This window comes from Lissotriton vulgaris, chromosome 2_1 (genome assembly GCF_964263255.1).
Source record: "Lissotriton vulgaris chromosome 2_1, aLisVul1.2, whole genome shotgun sequence".
NCBI classification, from domain to species: Eukaryota; Metazoa; Chordata; class Amphibia; order Caudata; family Salamandridae; genus Lissotriton; species Lissotriton vulgaris.
Genome location: NC_141687.1, coordinates 1,948,435,380 through 1,948,460,316, shown reverse-complemented (window position 1 = coordinate 1,948,460,316; position 24,937 = coordinate 1,948,435,380). Strand labels below are relative to the sequence as shown.

The following is a 24,937-nucleotide window of genomic DNA, read 5'->3' as shown; positions in this document are numbered from 1 at the left end:
CACTTTAATGGTGGCTGCGCCCCTTTACTCTGCTCGCTGTATTGAGTGCAAGCACAGAATAGTGTGCTTTTACAAAAAAACATTTTGTTTGTGTAGTTCTAAAATAGTTTTTTTTGTAAAAGCGCCCCATGCCATGCTTTTAGTTAAATGGCAGCATCGCCCCTGTGTTTAGACGCGGTTCACTGTAACTGAATACGGCAAGCAGCGTCACTGAAGGATGGCCACGAAAGTTAAAGCAGACCGCGCCGACAAATATAATAAATAAAGAAGCACAGCCGTAACAGCGGACAGCGCTGGCAAATTAAATAAAGAAGCGCAGTCGCTATAAAGTGGACCGCCATTACTAATTAAAATATAAAAGCAGGCGGCGTTCTTCCTTGTAGGAAAGCACGTCGTAGGGGTAATCTGAGAAAATCATTCAAGAAAGTCGCGCTAACAAACTTGATAAAGCAGACCGTGTAACAAAATGAGTAAAAAGTCCATTCCTCATGGAAGGTTGCAAATGCAGACAAGGCAATACCAAGGAGGGACTACTAAGCCTATTAATGAATCAAATGAAAAAATATAGAAAGCACAGTCACAGAAGCCAGTTAAAAAGATGGGTGGGGGAATGGGCGTAGTTTCAAGTCCCTACCTGAATACAGCCTGCCTTACAGAACAGTGCATGCACTGCCCAGGCTCGACCTAAAAATGTGAATGCTGCCTGTCCCCCACATATTGTGAGCCATGTTATACAGTTAATCAATAAATTGTATAAGAAGTTTTGATATTCTAATGAACATAGCTACATATACAATTACAATTTAATTATTTTTGCTCTGGATAGTGGGTACAATTGTTGGCTAAGTGCCATATGATTGTTTTGTTGTAATCTGACCCAATTATGGAACATATATATGAATCAATTTGACATTGTAGTGTAGTTCCTATATTCCCAAAAGGCTCTGCGCATTGGAATAATATATCCTATAGATTTGACGTAGGACTTATGTAGGTCTCTATCGAATATACTAAACTTAATTTAGAGTGCCTGCTAGCTCAGAGGTCACTAGAAACTTTCTCGAATTCACAAGAAAGGATTAGTTTCTGACAACTGCATAAACATGACAACTTAGTTTCCCTAGGACTGGAATAACTATCTTCAGAGTCGTAGAAACAATAGATAACTTTTTTACTCAGTCAATCGTGCATGCTTCGTTTCTACAGAGTTGCAGAGAAATAGAGAGACAGGCATTTTCAATAAAAGGTTTATTGAACAGTCTTCTTTCTCATGCAAGAGAGGTGAACTGCTACAACTGTTAGACAGAATGCTAAGTATAATGCGTACAGCGAGAATAGTATTATAAAATAATACTGTGATTGCCTGGTATTGTTTCTAAGCCATATAAAAATACATATATAAATAGCACAGGCTAAAATACTCAACTGCTGCTTCTAAAATACGCCTACTCCAATGTACCTAACCTAGGTCTAGTACGAGGGAAGTAGTAAGTGTGGTCTTTAGCATAGGTTTAGTTTTTGTCAAGAACCTACGAAAGGTTTCTCTAGGTTCTAATCAGCTCCATATCTTAGAATAAAGGCGGTCTGGTATCTCTATCTTGGGACTCGATTTCCCAACACCCCGCAAGGGGAGCCGGAAGCACTGGAGCTGGATTCTCGGCAGGAAAAAAGCAGCTTCCTGATCCGTGCGTCAGCTGGAGAGTCGGCTTCCTTCGGCACTTGCTGTAGCGAGCTGCATTGGGCAAGTAGGCAGTTGAACTGCTCCGAACCACCGTACTTTGCTATAGCCAGTGAATGTAAATTTATACCATGATGGTGTTTAGGAATTCCATGTTTGACGTAAAGTCGGGCATACACACGTCCTGAATGAACCCCCAAGGAATAATGTTAATTGTAAAACTGAGTTCTTGGAGAAAGCAATAATCAAGCGAGGGGAAGTCCCTAATGGATTAAGCTGGTTTTCCAAGAAATCATTGTAACGTTTGGTGAACGGATGGAAGTAGCCATGCCTGTATTTGAGTAGCATGGGCTATGCCTAAATAAGGGCTTGATTTCTATGCCTATATAAGGGCAACGTGAATAGGACCTATATAAGGGCATGAATCTGGAAAATCCATTCGGAATCTAAAACGCCATACAACAACATGTTCAAATATTTTCAAACATATGATGCAACATGTTATGTTCAACACATGATGCCTGATTGATCAATCAACATATCATTCATATTGTGTCTTTAACTAGAGGGTGTGTCCATAGTGGACAGTAGCTTACGTCCTATATGATGGGAATAGTTCCTATGTTCTGTATGGTCTATGATTGATCACAATGGCATCACATGTACTCCCATATAAAGAAAGGGGGGGGGGGTTACTTGTACATTCTGTCTTGCACAGTTGGCCATTTCTTGTAGAATAAAAATGACTTTTTTGATGAATTTAATAAATAAATACCAGGATATGGAGCTACTATACCTATGTATCTGCTAATTCAATACGAATTAGAGATGGACATATAACTAAAGGCGTCTTAATTTCAGTGTTATGTCTCCATCTCTTTCTTGTTTGGGAACATGTGCTATGCCATAGTATCTCATGTTTTGCCATGTGAAACCTTCGTGGGTTTGAATGTTTTGCCATGGCATAGGTGGTATCCTTGTTTTGTATGGCTCTGATATGTTCCAATAATCTTTGCTTTTAGTGATCAGATGGTGCTGCCTATCTATTACTAGCCGCAGTCACATTTGTTCATGTATACAACATGACTGGTTTCACACGTGATTTTATGATTGATGGTAAAGACTTTATCTAAGAAAGTGTCCTCTTTTTGCATGGTCTTCCCCCTTCACACACTTTGACTGAGTGTGCCCTGAGCTCCTGCCAAACAGGTACCCAGGGCCTATGTTCTTTCCCTAAACTACATTGAAGACTAAACCCAATTGGCGCTCTTTGGCCACAGGTCAGTCCCTTGTAAATGGTACCTCGGGTACCAAGGGCACTTTGGCCACTTATTGTGCTACCCTTAGATGCCCTGTACCTTAACACACACACTGCCTTTGCAGACTGCATGTTTTGGTGCAGAACAAAGTGAAGATTCGACATGGCACACATCCTGTGTGCCATGCCTACAACCTACTGCCTTGGCATAGGTAAGCCATCCCTCTAGCTGGGTGCACAATTCCTGTGGTGAGGGTACAGGTGCATTGAGCCCTGTACCCCTACATTGTCTAAGCCAATTCTCAGTCATTGTAAGTGCAGTAATGCCATTAAGTCTAAATGGTGCTTGGAGTTTAATATTACAAACTCCACAGTACCATAATGACTTTACTGAACACTGGGAAGTTTGGTATCAATCATCTCAGCACAATAAACCCACACTGATGCTAGTGTGGGATTTCATGATAAATTCACACAAAGAGCATCTTCGAGATGCTCCCTGAAAAACGACCCAACACTAGTGTCCAGGCTGAGTGGCTGCTCGCCAGCTGCCACCACCAGACATGTTTCTGGACCCCTGGGTCGATAGCCTGCTGCTCTTGGGGGTCTGAAACAATGCACATCCTGGGAAGAGGTGCCAGGCCTCCTCCCCCAGGATGGGCAGGGTCCACAAAGGGGAAGCTTCAAAGGCTAACACAGTTATGAGCTTCCCTAAGCCTTTTGCTGCTTCCAGCAACTCGCCCCCACGGGTTATGACCCCCACTTTGGGTGGGAGAATAGGTGGGAAAACCAAGTGAGTAAGCGAGGCATGTCCACCTTTGCCAACACCGCCCCTCAGGTTGGGGAGGCGAGGTGAAGCACAACTCTCAGCCCCCGCCATCTTGTAGATGGGAGGACCCAGCCAACCAGAGTGAGGCATATGCCACCCTTTCACTGGAGGATGGTATAATAGGGGGTGTACTCACTCCAAGGAAGGGACCCATTGGTCCCAACTTTTACTTACCTGTAATGCCCCTAAATCTAGTATTTTGGGGCCCGTTGAACCTTGCCTCCTCAGACAAGAACATACAAAGAAGGACCAAAGAGCCTTGCTGAAACTATGAAGAGGAGTACGCCACTGGCCTGTCCGCACCTCGGACACGCTCCAGCAAAATCCTGGTGTTTACTACAGCCTGCAACCTCAGAACCCCAAGGACCTGCCTTGCCTTCCACAGAAAAGACTTTGTCTCCCGTGAGCACCGGATTTGCTCACCCACAGACTCTGGCTCTGTCTGCACCCGACGCCCGCGGCTCAAGTTCGAGTGGCCCAACCCCACGAGGAGGTCTCCCCGGCGATCCTAACCCGAGATCTGGGGATCTCTGACCTGCCTTGAATCTCCTAGCGAAGCCTGCAGACTCCTTCTTCTAAAGGATCCCCCTGAAAGCGACCGGAGCTGGTAAGGAAAACCCGATGCCTAAAGACACCCATGCACCTGAAGTCCCAGAGCCATGTGTGGCCCAACCGACAGTGTTCCGGCATCCCCAGGCATTCCAACTTATCTCTCCAACCGGTGGTCACCTCCAAAAATCTCCGTCCCTGAGCCTGCAGTCTTTGATGCAACCAGAGAATTCCATTTAAAATCAACTGGGCACCCAACACCAAAACTGCACCCCGCCGCCCCTGGCCACTAAGGGTGTACTTTGGCTGCTAAATCGGACACCCATTTGCCTTGAGCTAAACCCCAGGAACTTTGCTCCCGCAACCTTGTTGCCTGCCTGTGAGCACCCACCAACTGGAATACCCCTTTGGATAACATTGGGCCTCAGCACTCTGCACCCGGCCTTCCTAGTGCTGCGTAAGGTATTCTGAGAGTGCATCCTCCACCCTGGGGGACCCTGGTTCTAACCCCAGATTACCAACTCCCACAAATAACGACTTACCTGTATACCGATAACTCTATTTTTCTCTTTAGGATTGCATTGACTGCTTTTTCCTAAAAAATTTCTAAGTTTAGAGTTGGTTTGTATGGAACATAGAAATAAGTGCTAAAGTACTAAGTGATTTACTTATTTTGTCTAGGAAATGTAATTCAATAAGTAACGTGTGAAGAAATTTATAAAGTAACTGAAAAGTAATTTCAAAACAGTAACTTACCTGTAATTCATTCAACTGCATTTGAACCTGTATTCAGTTGTAAAACAGTGCATAAGATTTTGCTGAGCATTTTTTTCACTTAAATGCACCAGACCTGGCTTGGTTCTAGAAATAAAATAACTAAATAATATTTTTGATACAAAGAAATTAGTTTGAGTTCAGTCTTTGAGTGTGTGGATCCTTTGCTGATTGTGTACAACAAATGCTTAACACTACCCTCTGATAAAGCTATACTGCTCGTCCACACTACCACAAATGGAGAGTACGGTGCTATCTCCCTTTACCTCTGCCTACCTCTTGGGTTCCACTGGACTCTGTGTACGCTATAGCTCATTTTGGTATAGTATATACAGAGCCAGCTTCCTACACTTTATCTTTGAAATCAATGAGTTGTTTTATGTTTCTCCCACTTTTGTATGCCTAACATTTGTCACATTTTGTGAAGCCTTTCTGATAGTCGGTTATCCAGGACTCATTCTTTGATTGTGAAAAATTGCTTCTTACAATGTATCCTTTAAAGATGGTGCTTTGCTGAAAGAGACATCCATTTTATCCCCTAAAATTTTACCACAGTCTGTATCTTTTTTTAATGTCCCAATATTTATTCATGATTTTGATGATTAAATCTTCTTCTTTACTGTAGGTAATGATCAGTCTAATCTTTTGATTTTTACTTTCCCGCTTATGTTGTCTGATGTTATTTCTCAGAATTTCAGGCGACTGGGTGGCTGCTGTCGTGTTTTCCTCTGTTTGATGTTGCGCATTCTGTTGCTTATGTTTAAATTTCATTTCCGTTTAGTTTGGTATTAGTTCAGATTCGTTGTCATCCAAACAGTTTCCTCTCATCTGCAGGAATTCGGCATGCTTTTCTGCAAAGGTTTGGGATGAAAGCTGATTCCATGCAGCAGACTGTTTGTTGCTGTTGGTTTCTGATAGACCGTGGTTTTGATTTGGTTGTCTTCGATAGATACCTTTAAATCCAGAAATTGTACTGCGGTTGCACTGATTTAAAATGTGAATGATAGCCCAATATAATTGTGTTTTAATATCGAAAAGTAATACATGAATTCATTGTCGTTACCATTTCAGATGATAAATACGTCTTCTATATACAAAGCCATAAATGTCTTTTTTCAGTGTATTTCTCGTTCCCTTCTCCCCACGCTATGGTTCTCTCCCACAATCTCATTGAGAGATTCACATAGCTTGGAGAGAAAGAAACTTCCATGGCAGTCCTACAGATTTGTGAATAGAACTGGCGATCAAAAAGAAAGATGTTTTTTCGCAGGCACAATTCCATCATTTCAAACAACAGTTCAGAGTGTTTCAAGCATTGAATGTTCCTTTGTGCCAGGAAGTACCAAGTTGCCTTCAGGCCCACATCATGATTTATAGAAGTATAGAGTGAAACCACGTCAATTATGACTAGCAATAAGCAGCTTTGCCATTCAGTGTCTGCCAAATGCATCACAAAATCCCCTGTGTCCTTGCTATAGGAATTTAGTTTAGTTACAATTTGGTGCAAGGAAATGGCCAAACATTCTCATGCAATGACCCAGAACTTATATCAGACTTGGAGAAAATGAAAAATCAGGACGCAAGAAACAAGAAAGAAAATCTAACACAGGGAGAAAGGATAGCATTGGATGAACCCCCCAAAAATGACCTAATTGAGATCAAATCTGCTGATAGAGGAGGAAACCTAGTTATCTTGGAAAATCACAATACATAAAAGAAGGCAAAAGACAACTTAACGATGGCAAAAATTACAATAAACTCAAATCAAATCCTATAAATGACCTAACCTTAAATCAAAGAATAAAAATGGTTTGAGGAGAGTTTACTAAATGAAGAAGCTGAATTCCTGAAAAATGAAATCCAATCATTCCAACCATGTTTCCTCCCCAAGATCTACAAAACTTTAATCAATCCACCAGTGGGACAAATAATTTCAAGTTGTGTTATTGTATGAGAATGTTTCCTTATATAAGGACCATTTCCTTTCACCTAGTTGTAGAAGTAAAGTACTTTTGTGAATGAACTCCCGGAATGCGGAAATATATATTGTATTAATATTACCTACTGGCAGTCGCCAGTAGGTAGTTCTAGTTAGAACCTAGTTTCCGTAGGAAAAGCGTTTTTTTATTTGCCAATATCTTTGGCGCCGTTTGACGTATCTTTGTTAAATTTTCCCATAAATAGTGCCGGACTGCTCAGGTTGTGTGTTTAAAATTTCGGGGTGATTTGTCGAGCAGGGGCCGAGAAAAAAGGGGGGTCCCAAAGCGTGTTTTGTCCATGTTATTTTCCATAGGAAACTTTATTACAGGCTACAGCCCGACCTGCTGAACGAAATTCCCCCAAATTTGGCAAACAGGAAGGTCTTGGTTTAGAGTGCACCCTGTTTTTATTAAATGGTGTAAATCTGTTCAGTAGTTCCTGAGAAATTAAAAAAAGAAAAAAATATCGATATCTAAGTACCGAGGAGTCGTAAATCCTCTCGAGCGCGAGCTCAATTCTGATTGACTGCCAACACTACAAACCAGGAAGTGTTGGCAGCCATCTTGTAACCGAGTCAAAAGAAAAAGGGTGAAACAAAGAGAAAAAAACCTGAAAAGAGGGCAGGGTACAAACAGCCTGACCCCCTAGGCCTGCTCAGGGGGGTCCCACAAGGATCCCCAGGGCCAAAAAAGCATTTTTTTTTAAAAAATCGGCCAAATTCGCACTGGGGAAAAAAGGAGGTACAGGAATAAAAATTAAGCGTGGGGTCCTGCGCTTCATTTTTGAAAGCCCCCGGGTGGGCACTCACCAGTTAATTTGTGGGGGCTTTAAAAAAAATGCGTGGGGGGGTCCGTATCCACCCCACTCTGCCCTAGAGACCGTTTTAAATTTAAAATGATGTGGGGGGCTGGAGAGCACACCCACACGCCCCGGCGACCACCACCTCCCCAAAGCACATACTAATTTAAAATGCAGGGGTCCGTAGCGGAGCCCCATGCCCTTGGGACCACCACCTCCATTGGGCTTTAAAGACTTGGAAGGAGGGCCCTGGGATGGCCCTGGGAACCGCACCCCTCCCCTCCAGGCCCGGCTCCTGCAATGTCCCGGGTAGCCCACCCGCGGGACATTGCTGTTTGATATGCCAGGGAGGGGATACCTGCTCTCGCTTCAATGAAGTAAAGCAGATTGCTTTTGAGCAAGGGGAGCTGCATGTTAGCAGCTCCCCTTGCTCAAAAGCAATGCTGCCGGGGGGCGTGGCCAAGATGGCGGCGGGAAGGACGTGTTGCTAGTCCCCTCCGGCGCCAGGCCCTGCAAAGCTACGAATAGCATCGGCCCCGGGGGTCTCCTTGGGCTGCGGGCTGCTCCAGAACACCTTGAGAGGCTGTGGCCAGCGGCGGGGAACTTTCCGACTGAGTCGGAGCCTGTCCGCGCCGCATCAAGCTGACGGCGGTATGTGCGGCTGGACGGGCCGCTACGCAAGTCCGCAGCTTCAAAGGGCCTGTGGAGGCGGGAGTACGGAGGCTGGCGAGTCCGCTCTGGGCGTAGTGACTGGTGTTGCGGAGGTCGCTGGATCCGAGGCGGTGCCGGATTGCTGCCGGGATCCTGGCATCCCGGGAGGAGGTGGAGCCTGGCGGTCGGGTGCTTCTGACGCCGCAGCGCGGCCGGCTGGCTACTGGAGGCCGGGGACTGCGGCCTGGCTCGGAGAGTGGCGGAGGCGGCCCCGAATCCCACGCAACTGCCTGGAGCCCCGAAGTGGGATCGGCCCTCGGGGCAGTGAGATCGGCACACGCAGGGGAACGAGACGCCTGGGTGCGGCGGTGAGTGCAGCGGCCTTCGGTGGGGACCCGAACGAGCTTGGTTGGCTCCTAGATTTGCTGGGGTCTGGCACAGGGACACGGGACGGCGCCGGTGGTTGGCCCCCCGAGTTGAACAGCACTGCGGGGAGGTTCCGGATGCGGGCCACGGGAGATCGTGGTCTTTGTCAAAGACTTTGAGGGGGCCGTGAAGAGCACGTGGCATGGTGGTTACCCCGGGGGGACTCCATTGGCAACGTAGTGGAGACTCCTGGCACGGGTTTGGACTTTCTTACTTCCGTTGGTCATTGACCGGTAACTGGCAGCGGAAATGGTACTTCCAAGCCTCGGTGGTCAGGGATGATACCTCTAATAAGGCGCTGCGGGAAGCCATTAGGGAGTTTTTTTAACTTAACCCCACGTCAGATACCTCGGTCGCCAACACTTGGGATGCCTTTAAGGCGTCCGTCAAGGGCACGTGTCTAGGCCTTAATGCCCATCTTAATAGGTTGCGACGGAAAGACCGGGAGGTCGAGGTGGCGAGACTCGAACAGGCGCACAAGCTCAAGCCATCGAGAGTGACCCTTCGACCACTAACGGCGGTTCGGGGGAAACTGAGAGCCCACTACAATAACAGGGCCGAACTTACGATGTTGAGGCTGGGGCGACAATCTTACTCCTGTGGGAATAAGGTGGGTAGACACCTAGCGCGTCAGCTGCGCGACAGGAGGGAACGCGAATATATTGGCGGAATTCGGGATGAGGCGGGCGTGTTACAACATAGGGACGAAATGAAAGCGGCCATTTTTCGCCGCTTCTATGCGGACCTCAACGCGGGGGACAGGCTCGATACGGGAGCCCAAAGAGAGTACCTGTGGTGCCTGCCCCTCCCCCCAGATATCAAAAGAGTGGAATGAATTGTTGGAGGCCCCGATTACCAGGGAGGAGGTACTTGAGGCCATCAAGAATCTGAAACTACACAAAGCGCCTGGGCCGGATGGCTATACAGCCGTCTTTTACAAATCATACGCCACCGAACTTTGTGACTTTTTAGTGTCCCTCTTTAATGACATGGCCGTGTCTGGCTCCTCAGCCGGCTCCCTGGCGGAGGTGGTAATTACGATTTTGCCAAAGCCTGGGAAGGATCTTGCCCAGTGTGCTTCATTCCGCCCCATGATTTAGAAAAGGGGGTGGTGATGAACAGAGTGTCTGGGTTAAGCAGACCACTCTTACCCAGTCCAAAGATCAGGGCTTGATCCATCACCGTTATTTATCTCACTGCCCCATCCCAGCTCAGAACCTGGCTATATGCAAATCAGTCTGTCCCTGGCCCAGTGCATCATGGGAACAGGGCAGACTAAACTACCAAGCCAATTCTTCACCAGAAAGGAGACAAGCTACCGGGGACCGGTTTCTGGCATTTCAGCCTTCTTCGGCCCGGCTTGCTTGAATCCTGATGGAGCAGTGAGAAAGGGACTCATGTCTGAGTATACCCTGCCACACCTATAGTGGCCAAAAACGATTTAGAAAAGGGGGTGGTGATGAACAGAGTGTCTGGGTTAAGCAGACCACTCTTACCCAGTCCAAAGATCAGGGCTTGATCCATCACCGTTATTTATCTCACTGCCCCATCCCAGCTCAGAACCTGGCTATATGCAAATCAGTCTGTCCCTGGCCCAGTGCATCATGGGAACAGGGCAGACTAAACTACCAAGCCAATTCTTCACCAGAAAGGAGACAAGCTACCGGGGACCGGTTTCTGGCATTTCAGCCTTCTTCGGCCCGGCTTGCTTGAATCCTGATGGAGCAGTGAGAAAGGGACTCATGTCTGAGTATACCCTGCCACACCTATAGTGGCCAAAAACGATTTAGAAAAGGGGGTGGTGATGAACAGAGTGTCTGGGTTAAGCAGACCACTCTTACCCAGTCCAAAGATCAGGGCTTGATCCATCACCGCCCCATAGCGCTACTCAATATAGACGCTAAACTCTACTCGGCGATTCTGGCGCGCAGGTTGCAAGACTTGATGCCGGCAATTATACATCCTGACCAATCCGGATTTATCAAGGGGCGCCAGACTCACGATAATACGCGTAGGGTGGTGCATTTAATTGAAAAAGCAGATAGGCTCCGCATCCCGGCTGTCCTTGTTGGGCTGGACGCCGAAAAGGCTTTCGATCGTGTGGATTGAGGCTTCCTGTTTAACACAATGTCGGCCTTCGGCTTTTCGGACAAATTTATTACCATGGTGAGGGCCAATTTTTGCAGTCACTGGTGGTGGTGAATGGCCATTTGTCGGCGTTCTTTCCGCACTCCAGGGGCACCAGGCAGGGATGCCCACTTTCCCCCCTCCTGTTTGCACTGAGCATTGAACCCTTAGCAATGGCGGTGCGAGAGCATGAGGGGGTTCAGGGCCTACCATTCACGGGAGAGCAACATAAAATCACGCTCTTCGCGGACGACATTTTGTTTTCGGTGGTGGACCCGGAACACTCGCTGCCATGTATCAGGGAGGTCTTGTTGCAATATGAAGCAGTGGCCGGCTTCAAGGTCAACTATAGCAAGTCGTATATCCTAAATCTCACCCTTTCGCAGGCGGAGGTGGCGCGTGTGCGACCCTTGACGCCCCTAGCCTGGGCCGCTGGTTCGATAGTCTACTTGGGGGTCCATTTGACTCCGACAGTAGGCAAGCTGTTCTCGGCCAACTCCCCCCCCCCCCCCTCCCCCCCCCCCCCTTGTTAGCGAAGATCCGAGCTGAATTGGATAGGTGGATAGGTGGAAACCTAAATTCTTGTCCTGGATGGGCAGAATCCATGCTATAAAGATGGTTCTCCTTCCTAAATACCTGTATTTATTTCAGGCCCTGCCCATTCCCTTAGATAGCGTTTATTTTTGACGCCTCAGGACTCGGATATTGCGATTTGTATGGCAGGGGGGACGGGCACGTTTTTCCTTTGCGGTCTTGCGTCGGCCAAAGTCCGAGGGCGGAGTTGGACTCCCTGACTTGCAGCTCTATTATAAAGCGGCACAATTGAGGGTACTAGTGGAGTGGTCGCAGCAAACGTCGGAAAAACACTGGCTTCACATGGACCGGAGCATAACTGGCAGATCGGTCTGGGACCTGGCATGGAAGCCAAAGAAAGACCGCCCTCTAAACGCTTACATCAGTACCCCACGCTGAAGGCCTCGGATGAGGGTTGGACTACGTTCCCTTCACCTTTCACGCCCTTGCACTTCAATCTAGCTTTTCCACCGGCGCTTCGATAGGGGGCCTTTGATGCCTGGAGGGAGGGAGGGAGGCTGCACGGCATTGACCCATCTGTTTCATGGGCAGGATCCTCTCTCCTTTGCTAACTGTATGAGGGACTACGGGATCCCCCAGTCCGAACGATATCGTCATGTGCAGCTGCTTCACTGGGCCACATCGCCTGGAACATTGGAGGCAGCTACGAGACCTCCATCGCCATTCGAGGCTTTCTTACTGCGGACGTCTGCCATGAAGGGTACTGTCTCCTTTTTGTACCAGCGCTTGTTTAAATCAGCAGTGACGCCTAGGCCTCGTTACATGGAGCAATGGGAGGAAATGTTGGGGAGAGATATCTCTGACAGTGAGTGGTCGGCGCTATGGCGGGACCTAACTGCGTTTAATCACTCATTGCATCTGAGGGAAGCGCATCTTAAGCCGCTTATGCAATGGTATCTATGCCCAACTATGCTCCACCGCATATACCCGGCCACCCCCGACAAATGTTGGAGGGGTTGTGGGCTCCTCAGGGATTTCCGTCACATTTGGTGGGACTGTCCAGTGATCCGACCTTACTGGGAGGAAATTCTCTCGCATATCAGGGACATTCTTCACTACCCCATCGAGAACTCCATTGCCTCTGTCCTGTTGGGCTTGCGTGAACCCGGTCTTGAACATCAGACACGGGCGGACAAGAAGATTTTGTGGCTTTGCCTAGGAGCTGCTAAGCTTACACTGGCCGCTGCTTGGAAACAGAAAGGGGCACCGGCAACCTCCCTGTGGCACGCAAGGCTCTGGAAGCTTTTAAGTATGGAAAGAATGGCGGACATCTTCCTTGGTAACTTCAAGAACTTTCAATTTCAGTGGGGACCTTTGGTTGCCTTCCTCTCTAAAGGGTTGCCCTCAGCTGTCTGTCCCGCATCCGTAAGATCACTACACCTCTTTCAAGTCTAGTTTTGATGATGGAATGTGTGTTGGGTTGTATGGAGTCGCCACCATGGGGAAGGGGGGGGGGTTGTTTTTTCTTTCTGTTCTTGGGCCTACTGGGGTACGTATTGCAGGGCCCACAGCTGTCCAACTTGGATATAAAGGAACATGGGTATGACTGTTGCTACTTAGCTCTACTTTGTACAATACCGTTAACGAGCCAACCGGAAATGTTGCTCTAAGGTTTTCTGACCTTGCTTGCGTCACCCCGGACTTGATGTGCTTCTGTTCCTGCGTGATATCAACGCTACTGATTTCTGATTGTGCCCCCTGCGTGGGGAAATGTGTGGCACCTCAGGGGCTCTTCTTATGTTTCTTGTTCTACTCAAACTCAAAAAAAAAAAAAAAAAAAAAAAAAAACAGCATTGCTGGCTCCCGCAGGAGGGACCGTGGGGGCATTGGGGCTTCCCCCACGGTTCCCAACGCAAAAGGCCTGCCCCGGTGGATGGGGTCCCTGAGGCCAGGGGTGGCCCGGGAGGAGGGCCATGTGGCCCCTCCTCGCAAATATAATAAAAAATAAATGGGCCAGGCCCCGGGGAATGGGGTCCTGTGGGTCAATAGTGCCCCAAGGAAGGGGGACAGGCTGCCCCTTCCCGTTTATTAAAAAAAAAGTAAAAAGAAAATGCTCAGGCCCTGTGGGATTGGGTCCCCGGGGCCAAAAGTGGCCCAGGAAAGGGAGGCCACGCAGCCCCCCTCCCAGAAAATAAGAATAAAAAAAGAAACTGGCAGCTCGCCGGAGGGCCCGCCCCCTCCCTACAGCACTCACCAAACGTGCCCCCTATGCGCGTTCTAAGTTGGGCGATTAAGTCCCCTTGAATACTGAGGGTCCCTGGGGGCCAACTAGCCCACCAGGTACCTTCAGTAAGCGCCACAGAGCTGCGTTGCAGAGAGGTGATCTGTAGCCATGCCCCTTTTTACAACTCTCTGCAACGCAGCTCTGTGGCGCTTACTGGAGGTACTTGGTGGGCTAGTTGGCCCCCAGAGACTCTAAGCATTCAAGGGGACTTAATCCCCCAACTTACAATGCACCAGGGGGCATATTTGCACAGTGGTGTAGGGAGGGGACGGGCCTGACGTAACAAATGTGCAAACACGCCCCCTGGCGCGTTGTAAATTGGGGGATTCAGTCAATCATGCACTTACTAAATTTTCCATCCAGACACTTATACACCCACTCATTCTTCAATACACCTTGGTGTGTATATAAAACCTATTTGAACTTCATACAAAAACACAGTCAGTGGACGATGTCATCAGTGATGTCACTGACCATGTCATGAATGATGTAATATGTGACGTCATCAGCAGTGCATTGCGGGGGCTCGAGTTATAGTTTGCTGAACTAACTATAACAGCTGAATTTCTCAGGTTTTGTAACAATCATTTATCCCCCGTGGGACCGACACACTGTCTGAAGGGAATTAGCGAGTTCTTCCACGCGCTTTGCCCCTTACCCAGCCTCGGGCCTCCGCGCCCCCGCCCAGTCAGTAAGCATGGCTACCATATTAAAAACAAGCCCAAAGTACATGCTGTATGTTTTTAGGCCTTAAAACAAGTTACTTGGTTTTTTAGGTCCCACTCTGGAACAGACCATGCCCGACCCCCGGCCTCTCCTCCCATCGCCCGCCGAACTGCACCCCAACCCAAACGGCCTCAGAAGAATGAAAGGCCCCTGCTGCGACCACCCCCTTAATGCAATGTCTCTCCCCTCCTGTACCCATCCCATTTTCGCCTCCTCCCAAGCCATGCGACCCCCCCCACCTCCCTCACCCATCCAAACTGCGAGCCCAACTCCCCCCCCACTGAAACCTCAGGCCCTTTCCCCACTCTCCCCAATTAGCCCCCCACAATGCCGAAAGCTTGTTTTTAGTGGGTGACAAAAATGCAGCTCGTCCCCTGCTGCTTTGACTGTTGTCACACAGCTCTTCTCTCTTAGCACGGTGGCTCCTTAACTCAGTTCCTTGGCTGCTCCACCTTTACAGACACCCACCCTGCCTGCCATTGTACCTCTCTGCAAATGACGAGCGGTGTCAAAGGCAGTAGGGTCTGGATTGTATGTATCGTTGACATTACAAATGCTATAGGTGTCACATTTGAAAAAGTATAAAGTATTGCCATTGTAAATGACAAAGCTATTACTTTTGCACGTTTCAAGACCCACACATTAAAATAAATTTGTCAATTGCAAAACAAATAGCTCCAACTTTTCTATTGCGAGACCTATTGCATTTCCAATGCTTGTTATGTTTAAGCTATTATAGGAGATGTTGGAGGACCTTCCAAACCTGAAGGGTGGGGAGATCCTTTTGTACACCAAACAATGCAGGGGATTCATACTCTGAAATTACACAACAAACATCAGAGTATCCCTCTGCCTAAAGAGTAAAAAAGGGGGGTGCGTACCACGACTCGACATCTGGTTCACCCTTACCCCTGTAAGTCATGGTGGGTTCAGCCGTATTAGAGGTAGCTCTATGTATTTGAATATAGTGCTATTATCAGGGTCTTTAAACCATTCCATCTTTGTTGCTCCTTCTGTAGTTTATTTTAATCTTTTCCCATCCACCCCACAGATTAAGGGGGAGAGAGAGAGAAAAAGAAAATATATATATCCAAAGCACGATTCCATCAATTATCACCGCTTCCATCGGCACGGGTGCAATTGACTTGCGGTGGCAGCTCCGCGTAAATACTTCACTTTTAAAGTCTTACAACAAATTACCATGCACTCGGGCTTGATGTTCGCAAATTTTCTTTAATCAGCCAGTTTCCACACTTCGGAGGCTAACACGCGTGTTCCGGCTGCTTGATGTGTGTGTCTATCTATCTATCTATCTATCTATCTATCTATCTATCTATCTATCTATCTATCTATCTATCTATCGTGAATCATCCTAACCAAGCACCATTTACTTCCCGCGACATCATAATGGAGGCACCTTTGGAGTGTCATTCTGCTGGTTCAGTCCATTCCTGGTCTGTATTTAGGCCAGTTGACCTATTGGATTGTCTTAAAATTCTTAAGGGTCTAGAGCCTGGCTCGCCCTCGGACCCATGTCCTGGCAGTAGTTGCCGAGGTCGCAAATACAGAGGTGAATACCATCATTAATATGTCCCTCCAGAAAGGGGTGGTACCACAGGCTTGGAAGGAGGCTAAGATCCTTCCACTCCTAAAAAAGCCATCTTTGGACCCCCTCTGCCCCGGGAATTACCGAACTATCTCACTCCCTCCTGCTTTGGTGAATGTGCGTGAGAAGGATGTTAATAAACAACTTACGGACTTTGTGGAGAGGGAGGCGCATCTGCATCTTGCCCAATCAGGGTTTAGGGCGTCCCATAGTACAGAAACAGTGCTGGTGGAGGCCATCCAGAAGTGCCTGGATGCCGCCGCGAGAGCAGCATTAATTTTGCTCGATCTCTCTGCGTCGTTCGATACCGCACTCACTCCTCTTGTCGCGTCTGGCTAAGGTTGGTCTGTCGGGCGCCGTGTGGGGCTGGTTCCGGTCCGTCTTGGAAGGGTGGGTTGAACAGATCTGGGTTCCACCGTCCTCCTCCTCCCCTCAGCCTGTAACATCGGGAGTCCCCCCTGGACCTTCCCTTAGCCCCCTTCTTTTTAATATCTATGTTACTCCACTGATATATTTGGCGGAGGAGCTGGGGGCTAAGGTGATGGCACACTCCCGACGACACTCAATTGCTCTTTGCCTGGGACAAAGATGCAGCTCTGTACTATTGGTTCAACACTGCCTATCTTCTATCTTTTAATGGCAGGCGGAGGCGCAGTGAAGTAAATTACTTCTCTACTGTTCTCCACTAAATAGAATGTACCATGACTTCATAGAATGCCTGGGTGTCTCTCTGGCTCACAGTGTCAGTTGGTCAACTCAGGCTGAGCTGCTTGAAGCTTGCTTCTGGTGGGGTTTTTATCTATACTTCCTATCTTCTACTTACCTATCTTAGAAGGAATCTACAATAAAGGATTACCTACTTACACAGTTGGATTGTGCATCTTCATTTACTACAACTTGGCGACGATTTTGAATCTACGTGTGGTGTAAGGAGAAAGGACAACTAAGGAACCAAGGATCTAAAGGACAAGGAACTAAAGACATTAAGGACTTTAAATACGTCAATTGAAATCCAAAGGTAACGTCCCGGCTAGCCCCACCAGTGTCCTGTAGTATCTGGACAGCCTGCAAACTGGGCGTTTGTTACTGATGAGTCTGCTTTCAAGTGAAGTAGTGTGGCTCACTGGTTAGAGGCGGCAGACCCGAGAGCAGAGGACGGCCCGGGACCAGGGTTCGATTCCCGGCGCGGCAGGTTTCTGGACCAGGGTCAGCGGACTCAATAATTCTCTCTCCTCGGTGCCCACTCTGATCAGCGATCACACTCGGCAACTCTGGGCATTAGCTTGCCTCATCTTCACTAACGGCCCCACCAGACCGCCGGGGATGCCTGGTCTCACCCTGGAGATACCCATTAAGGGACCATCTCTCAGGGAAGCCAGGAAGGGTTTCGCAGCGGTCGAAGCGCCTTAGGACCCTCTGGGTAAGTAGTGCGCTATATAAATGCCTATACATTTACACACTTTCACCCTGCTGCTGTCTGAGAAAAGTTTCTCCAGCAACACTCTTCCCTGAGGCCTGCGGTGTTTATTATTTCATCTGGCCTTCATCCTGAGTGGGAAGCGTTGTGGGTTTCATCTACTTTCTCATTCATCTACTGTTGTATCTGGATCTAAAATCAGTATCCAGCAGAGTCTGCCTGTGTATTAGTCTGCAAGAGGAGTTTAGCGCCTTTTTGAGAGAATCCACAGCTTTGGAAGGGACTTGAGAGGGTTCACAAAAGCGGCAGTGCTGGTAAGCTCATACGCTTATTTGGGCAAGTGATTTTCAGTGACTGTGTAATACTGGTGGTATCCTCGGTGAACTGAGACCATGTATGGAAAAGCAGGGACCAGAGTTATGTTCAACCGGGGTGTGAGACATTTTACTTTGCCGATTTGGGGGTTCAAAATGTTATCCTGGCTCCATGGCAGTTTAACAGCTAACTTTCAAACAGCCCACGAGACCACATCGCGTGCATGCACTCGACACACGCAGCCTTACCGGTCTCATGATGCCTGCAGACTTCCTTCTGTGACGTCCGCCTTCTCTGCGAGCTCCTTACTGTGTTCGGCACTTTGGTGCACGCTTCTGCCGCGAGCTTTCCTGCACAGCGTCAGGTATGCGTGACGCCATTTTGTGTTTGGCCCTGGTTCACGCTATTCCTCTATCAATGCAGCAGATTGCCCAGTTTATGGAAGCACAATGAACATATCCGGCAATCACGGAAATGAATTTTCGACAAACTTGGTGCTGCCTCCTTCCCGGCCTGCATGTATGGTCGGTGGAACATTTTCTTCCCATGGAGACGGTCCGGGCAACAGGTTAAACAGATGCATCGGTTGGAGACAGAGCGGAGCAAAGCAATTGTGGACTCTCCTTATACACTGGATGACATTTAACTTTTGTGGAGAAATTCAGCGGGGACTGCGGGGAGCTGTGTATAGAGACCCCGGGTGAGAGATCGCTCACGGGAGCTCAAGTAATTTATTCATTTTTGTAGTTCTTAGCATTCCTGTGCATTGTTTTGAGTGTGCGCCTGTTTAGGCATTGTCTTTTGTTCTGGTTGCACTATTTTTGGGGAGGTTTCTGGTTGGAAAAGTTGTGTGTTTTTCATTTGTGGTGCCATTATGGAAAGTGCCTTGGGAGCGGTGGTGACTGCATGGACCTACAGTTAGAGTTACACAGAACTATCTCTACGGTGACCAGTACTCTGTGTCCTACTCTATTTTGGGGAGATTGTACCCTATCATGGGGAGTTTGGTTTCCTAGGGTGACCTCTTCTAACCCTATTATGTACCCTTCTTTGGAGAGGTTGTGGTGCCAGTCAATATCCAATTCTGCTTTCTAGGGTGATGTTGTACATTACGGTGTACCTATGTAGGGGATGTTGTGTGAAGTGGTGTACCTTACTTTGCGGAAGTTGTGTTTGTGGGTAGTCAATGCTCCATATCAGTTCCCTGGGTGAGTCTCCTGTGGTGTACCCTACTTTGGGGAGGTGGTGGTTTTTGTGGGTAGTCAATGCCCCATAACTGTTTTTTTTTTTTTTCTTTAGCTTATATAGCGCCATCTCACCTACAGGTCTCAAGGCGCTTATGACCAAAGGAGCAGCCAGGAAATCTCACGCAGAAAGAAGGGAAAGAGCAATCGATTATATAGATCCAAAGGCTTCTCTAAACAAAAGTTTTTAGCTGTTTCCTAAAGCATAGGAGGCTAGTCTCTTTCCGAAGATAGTCTGGCAGCTTATTCCACAACAGTGGAGTCTGAATGGAAAAGGCTCTTCCACCCTTAGTTGCCATTTTAAAACGGGGGCAGGCCAACAGCTGGGCGTCGGATGATCTAAGAGTCCGTTTAGGCAGATATGGTGTCAGGCGCTCCTTAATATAGGCAGGCGCCTGTCCATAAAGCGTCTTATGTGCAATGCACAGACTCTTAAACTCCACCCTCTGTTTCACCGGGAGCCAATGGAGTTTTAGCAATAACGGTGAAGCATGAGAGCATCTAGGAAGCCTAAAAATTAGACGCGCAGCATCATTTAAGACAACTTGCAGTCTGTGTGTCAGATTTTTTGGCAAATCCAAGTAGAGGGCGTTGCCATAGTCCAGGCGTGATATAATGGTGGCAGAGACCACTGTACGGAGCATGGATTGGGATAGGAGGGGAACTAGCCTACGCAGCTGCCTAATTAGGCCAATACATGTGCCCAGGACGGTTGAGATCTGAGCCGTCATTGACAATTCCTGATCAATTTTTATGCCAAGGCTTTTCACACTTGGCACTGGCAGCGGTGCGGATCCAAGATCTTGGGGCCAGAACAGATCCCCCCCCCAAGGTGATATGCCCGTAGATACCACAAGAACCTCTGTCTTTTCAGGGTTGATTTTCAGCCAATTGACAGTCATCCACCCCACTGTAAACTTGAGAGCCTCTTGCACATATCCATGTGCTCCAGATGAGTTCTCAATGCTAAATAACAACTGGGTGTCGTCAGCATAGTTAAAAACACGACAACCCATAAGTACCAGAGATTCGATTAGAGGTTGTAGGTAGAGGTTGAAGAGCAGCGGTGACAACGCTGAACCCTGCGGGACTCCCCAATCCACACTACCAACCTCGGAGATGTCATCCCCCAAATGAATCCTCTGCTGCCTCCCAGTCAGAAAGGATTTAAGCCAATTATATGCCATGCCTCCAATTCCAAAATTAGCCAGTCTGTCCAGGAGCAGGTCATGGCTGACAGTATCAAATGCCGCTGATAGGTCTAAAAGTACCCGGGCACTCGGATTCTTACTGTCAGCCATGCCTCTAAGCCCATCCAGCACCGAGAGCATCACTAACTCGGTACTGTGGTGAGCCCGAAAACCCGCCTCACGCTCCTGGTGAAGACTGTGTGATTCCAGAAAGCCAGACAGAGACTGCAACACATGTTGCTCCAGAATTTTAGACATAAATGGAAGTTGTGAGATAGGTCGATAATTTTTTTAGTTAGTAGCATCTGTTCCTGGTTTCTTTAACAAGGGTCTAACACGAGCCCCCTTGAATCCCAGTGGAAGAGTACCCTGTGGTGTACCCTACTAAGGGGAGGTTCAGTAGTTTCGCACAGTGAGTATCACTTTGGGGAGGTGGTGGATCTTGTGGGTAGTCAATGCTCCATACCTGTTCCAGGGTGTGTACCCCACACGGTGAAAAAGTATCTATACTTCCTATATTCTCCTACTTACCTATCTTGGAAGGAATCTACAATAAAGGAATACCTACTTACACAGTTGGGTTGTGTATCTTCCTTTACTACACGCAGCTTAAGTGTAATGAAGAAAAGTCCGAGGTCCTGCTATTTGGTAAATTCCCCCTCAACTTTATAGAGCAGCTCTGGCCTCCTGAGTTTCCATCACCTACTTCATCAGGGAAGCCAGCTAAAAACCTGGGGATATGGTTTGATGAATGTCTTTCCTTCTCGACACATATCAAGATGCTGGCTGGATGTTGCTTCAGCCTGCTTCAAACTCTCAGAAGATTCTTCCCCTCCTTCCTCAGGCGGATTATGCTAATGCCCTTTACGCTGGTATCCCAGGGTACCTGCTTAAGAAGATGCAGGTGGTTCAAAACACTGCAGCCAGACTAATATTGGGCATTTTGGCTAGGAACAGTGTCCGTCAACAGCTGCGTTCTCTCCACTTGCTCCACATGGTGGATAGTGTTACATTTATATGATTGACTTTGGAAGCAAGCACGGGCAGGGAAGCAAGCACAGCCGGGGGCAGGGAAGCAAGCACAGCCATGTTTCCAGTGCTTGGCTATTCTGAACAAACCATTGGTATCCGGCCTGCCACTCAAACGAAAACAACTCCCATAATACCTTAAATAGCTAAATGAAACCTCAGAAGTAGAAACATTATGTCCTGACTACACAAGAGAGGCTGCAATTGTAACTGCGTGGGGCAAATACCACTGAACTGGGAAGAAGACGGCGTACAACTATAGTGGAGGAATAACGACCTCGTACACGACTGTGCTTTGGATTCAGGTACACCACAGGCCCAGGTTTGGTCGCTACTTCAGAAATGCCACAGCACAGAAAGAATAACATTACCTAATGTACTTGCGTAATGTAGTTGATGCTCATGTAAAGCACTGCAATATCTACTTTCTCGTTAATTGAAGCTGCCCAAAAATAGAAGCAGGGGTGAAGTCCTGGCAACGTGTTATAAATGCAGTTCATTAAAAAACGTTTTTTCTTGTTATTGAGGCCACAGAAACAGCCCGCCCGAGGAGCAGCTTCAAGCATGGGGAGTAATTGTGACGGTGAGTAAGCTGTTTTCTGGGCTAGTTCTTTAGATGCTTACCGTGCCGCGGGGACGGGGCTTCGTGATAGGAGAATAAAGACTCTGCAATGGACAGAGGCTGGTAATCTATAAGAGCGGCATACGTGGCATTGTGTGAGGAGTTGGGCACATGGTGACTGACTCGGTGAAGTCCGTGAAGGGAGCAGGACTTTGTGGCCATTTGAGGATCGGAAAAGCGAACGCCATACGTGGACTGACTGGGGTTGTAATAAAGGTCCCTCACACCCGAGGGAGGGAGGGCTGGGGCTGTATCTGGCACACACAATGCGGTACAGTCTCCTCGCCTGCCTTCTCCCTTCCCCCCACTCCACGTGGGTGCAATGCACCATCACCCCGCACCCCTGGCCCCTGCGCTGGGAGCAGCGCTGCTGGAAGTCTTCAAGGCGCGGTCGGCGACCACAACCTAAGAATTCGTTACTACTATCAGCCGCCGGCCCCGCCCGGCTGTGATTGAGACCGGAAAGAGTGGGCAAGATCTTGACCCCGGGTATGGGAGGAAACAGGGGGAGCACTCTAGGTTCGGAAAGGTCAGATTAAAAATGGTGTCAGAGAAATAGGGACTGGCAGGGAGTACCCCTGAGTGATGTATCCCTGGGCCTGGGAGAGCAGGGGAGGGCTAGTATTGGGTTCATAGGACAGGGGCGGGGGACTCTTCTTAAGCCACGAAGGAAACGGGACTCCTGGGAAGGGTGTGGAGCGCACAATGCGGATTGTATCCTGGGAAAAGAGGTCACGTCAGAGGCAAGGTAGTCAGGACAGGGAGGGGAGGGGGGAAATCGTCAGAGGACCAGGGGGTTGGGTAACGTGAGATCCCCAGGACAGAAAAAAAACCAAAAAAGACACAGAAGAAATAAATCCAGGCAACCAAGAACATAGCAGTTTGAGGAGATCACATCCAAAGAAGACGACCCGATCCAACAGCGAACGCACAGCCCAGTCAATAATCCACCCGCAAAACGCAGTGAAGTCTGCGGCTCGGACAGAACTTCTCTGCGGCGCTGCCGGCTCCGGGTGTGGGATCGGAGCCCCCTCCTCCCCACGCCCCTCAGAGCAGCGCACTGTGGGTCACAGCGCTCCTGCCTGCGCCACACTGATCTTAGACACTATCTGCCCCTCACCGGCTCCCCTCCGGTTGTCACTTGCTGCCCCTGTCCCTCCTCTGAACCTTTGCTCCTCCTTGGCAGCCCTGCTCCTCTGTAGCCCCAGTGCACGAACGGTACAGCTCCTCGCTACCGCTCATCCGTCTCAGTAACCAGGGGCGTAGGAGACACCATATTTCTGGGGGAGACAGGGGCAGCCTTCATTGACCCCATACAAAGTACCCGTGGTCTGAGAGCTGCAGGCTCCCATGAACCTACGCACTTACTTGCATAGTTTGGAAAGGAAAAGTGAAATAATGATAAAGGCGGACATGCGACAGGATACGGAGTAGACCTACATAATAACAAAAACAACAAAAACAGAAGACTGAAAGAAGTCACAGACAACGGAACACGGAGACGACAGGAAACAAAGCGCAGCCCACTCCTGCAAAAGACACGATGGAAATAACAAAAACATGGCGTAAATAAAAAAAAAATAATACCGACCACCGCCGCATGACGTTCTAAAAGGGGCAGAGAGAGAAAAAATAACCGGAACGCCCACGAATCTGCTTGGAGAATAACTGACAGATCTCTCTTCCAATGGCTAGCCTCCATTTATGGCGCTAGCCAATGGAAGAGACAGGCGGGACAAAGCCCCGTACTGCTAAACAAAAGATTTCGCCTGCGCGAGCACTGCTGCGCAGTGGACGCAGGCGAAACCTAAAAAATGATCACAGCACAAAAGGGCATTCAGTAGGATTCAATATTCATATTAACGAGGCAGAAGTGTGCTTTGTGAATCCTGCCGAATGCCTGTGAATGAAAGGATAGAAGCCTATAAAGGGCAGCAGACTTGAGTCTCTCCATTCATATTCACAAAATTGTGTTTTTTTTCTTTCGTTTTTTTATTGCAGTCGCTGTCTATCAAAGGGACAAGGGCTGAAAAGAAAAAGACAGTTCAAATGAAGCCAGGTGCTCTGAGGAGGCATTTCTCTTTCCGATGCCAGAGCTGCTTTACCCTCACACACCCTCTCACACCCTCTCACACCCCTCACCCTCCATCACCCTTTCACCCTCACACACCATCTCACCCTCACCCTCACACACCCTCAGCCCCCTCACCCTCACATCCCCTCTTATCCCCCCACCCTCCCATCCCCCTCCCATCCCCCTCCCATCCCCATCCCATCCCCATCCCCCTCCCATCCCCATCCCCCTCCCCCTCCCATCCCCATCCCCCTCCCATCCCCCTCCCATCCCCTCACCCTCACATCCCCTCACTCACCCTCACTCCCTATCACCCACCCTCACCCACCCTCACCCACCCTCACACACCCCTCACCCTCCCCTCACAACCCCTCCCCTCACAACCCCTCCCCTCACACCCTCCCTCACCCTCCCTCACCCTCGCACACCCTCACACACCCTCACACACCCTCACTCACCCTCACTCACCCTCACTCACCCTCCTTCACCCTCACTCTCACTCACTCACCCTCCTTCACCCTCCTTCACCCCCACTCACTCTCAGACACACGCCCTCTGACACGCCCTCTGACACGCCCTCTGACACGCCCTCTGACACGCCCTCTGACACGCCCTCTGACACACCCTCTGACACACCCTCTGACACACCCTCTGACACACCCTCTGACACACTCTGACACACCCTCTGACACACCCTCTGACACACCCTCTGACACACCCTCTGACACACCCTCTGACACACCCTCTGACACACCCTCTGACACACCCTCTCTCACACCCTCTTGTTCTCTTCCACATACATCCTTCTGTAACCGCACACATACAA

General features: G+C 48.7%; 1 protein-coding gene across 1 annotated transcript in view; it reads left to right on the top strand.

The window, feature by feature from the left end:
* LOC147733537 (treslin-like) overlaps positions 1-19,260 on the top strand; it is a 31,392-nt gene extending 12,132 nt beyond the window's left edge. The window contains exon 2 of the mRNA XM_086956936.1: positions 19,252-19,260. Coding sequence (XP_086813062.1) covers positions 19,252-19,260 — 9 coding nt within the window. The remainder of the gene's footprint in view (positions 1-19,251) is intronic.
* The last annotated feature ends 5,677 nt before the right edge of the window (positions 19,261-24,937 follow it).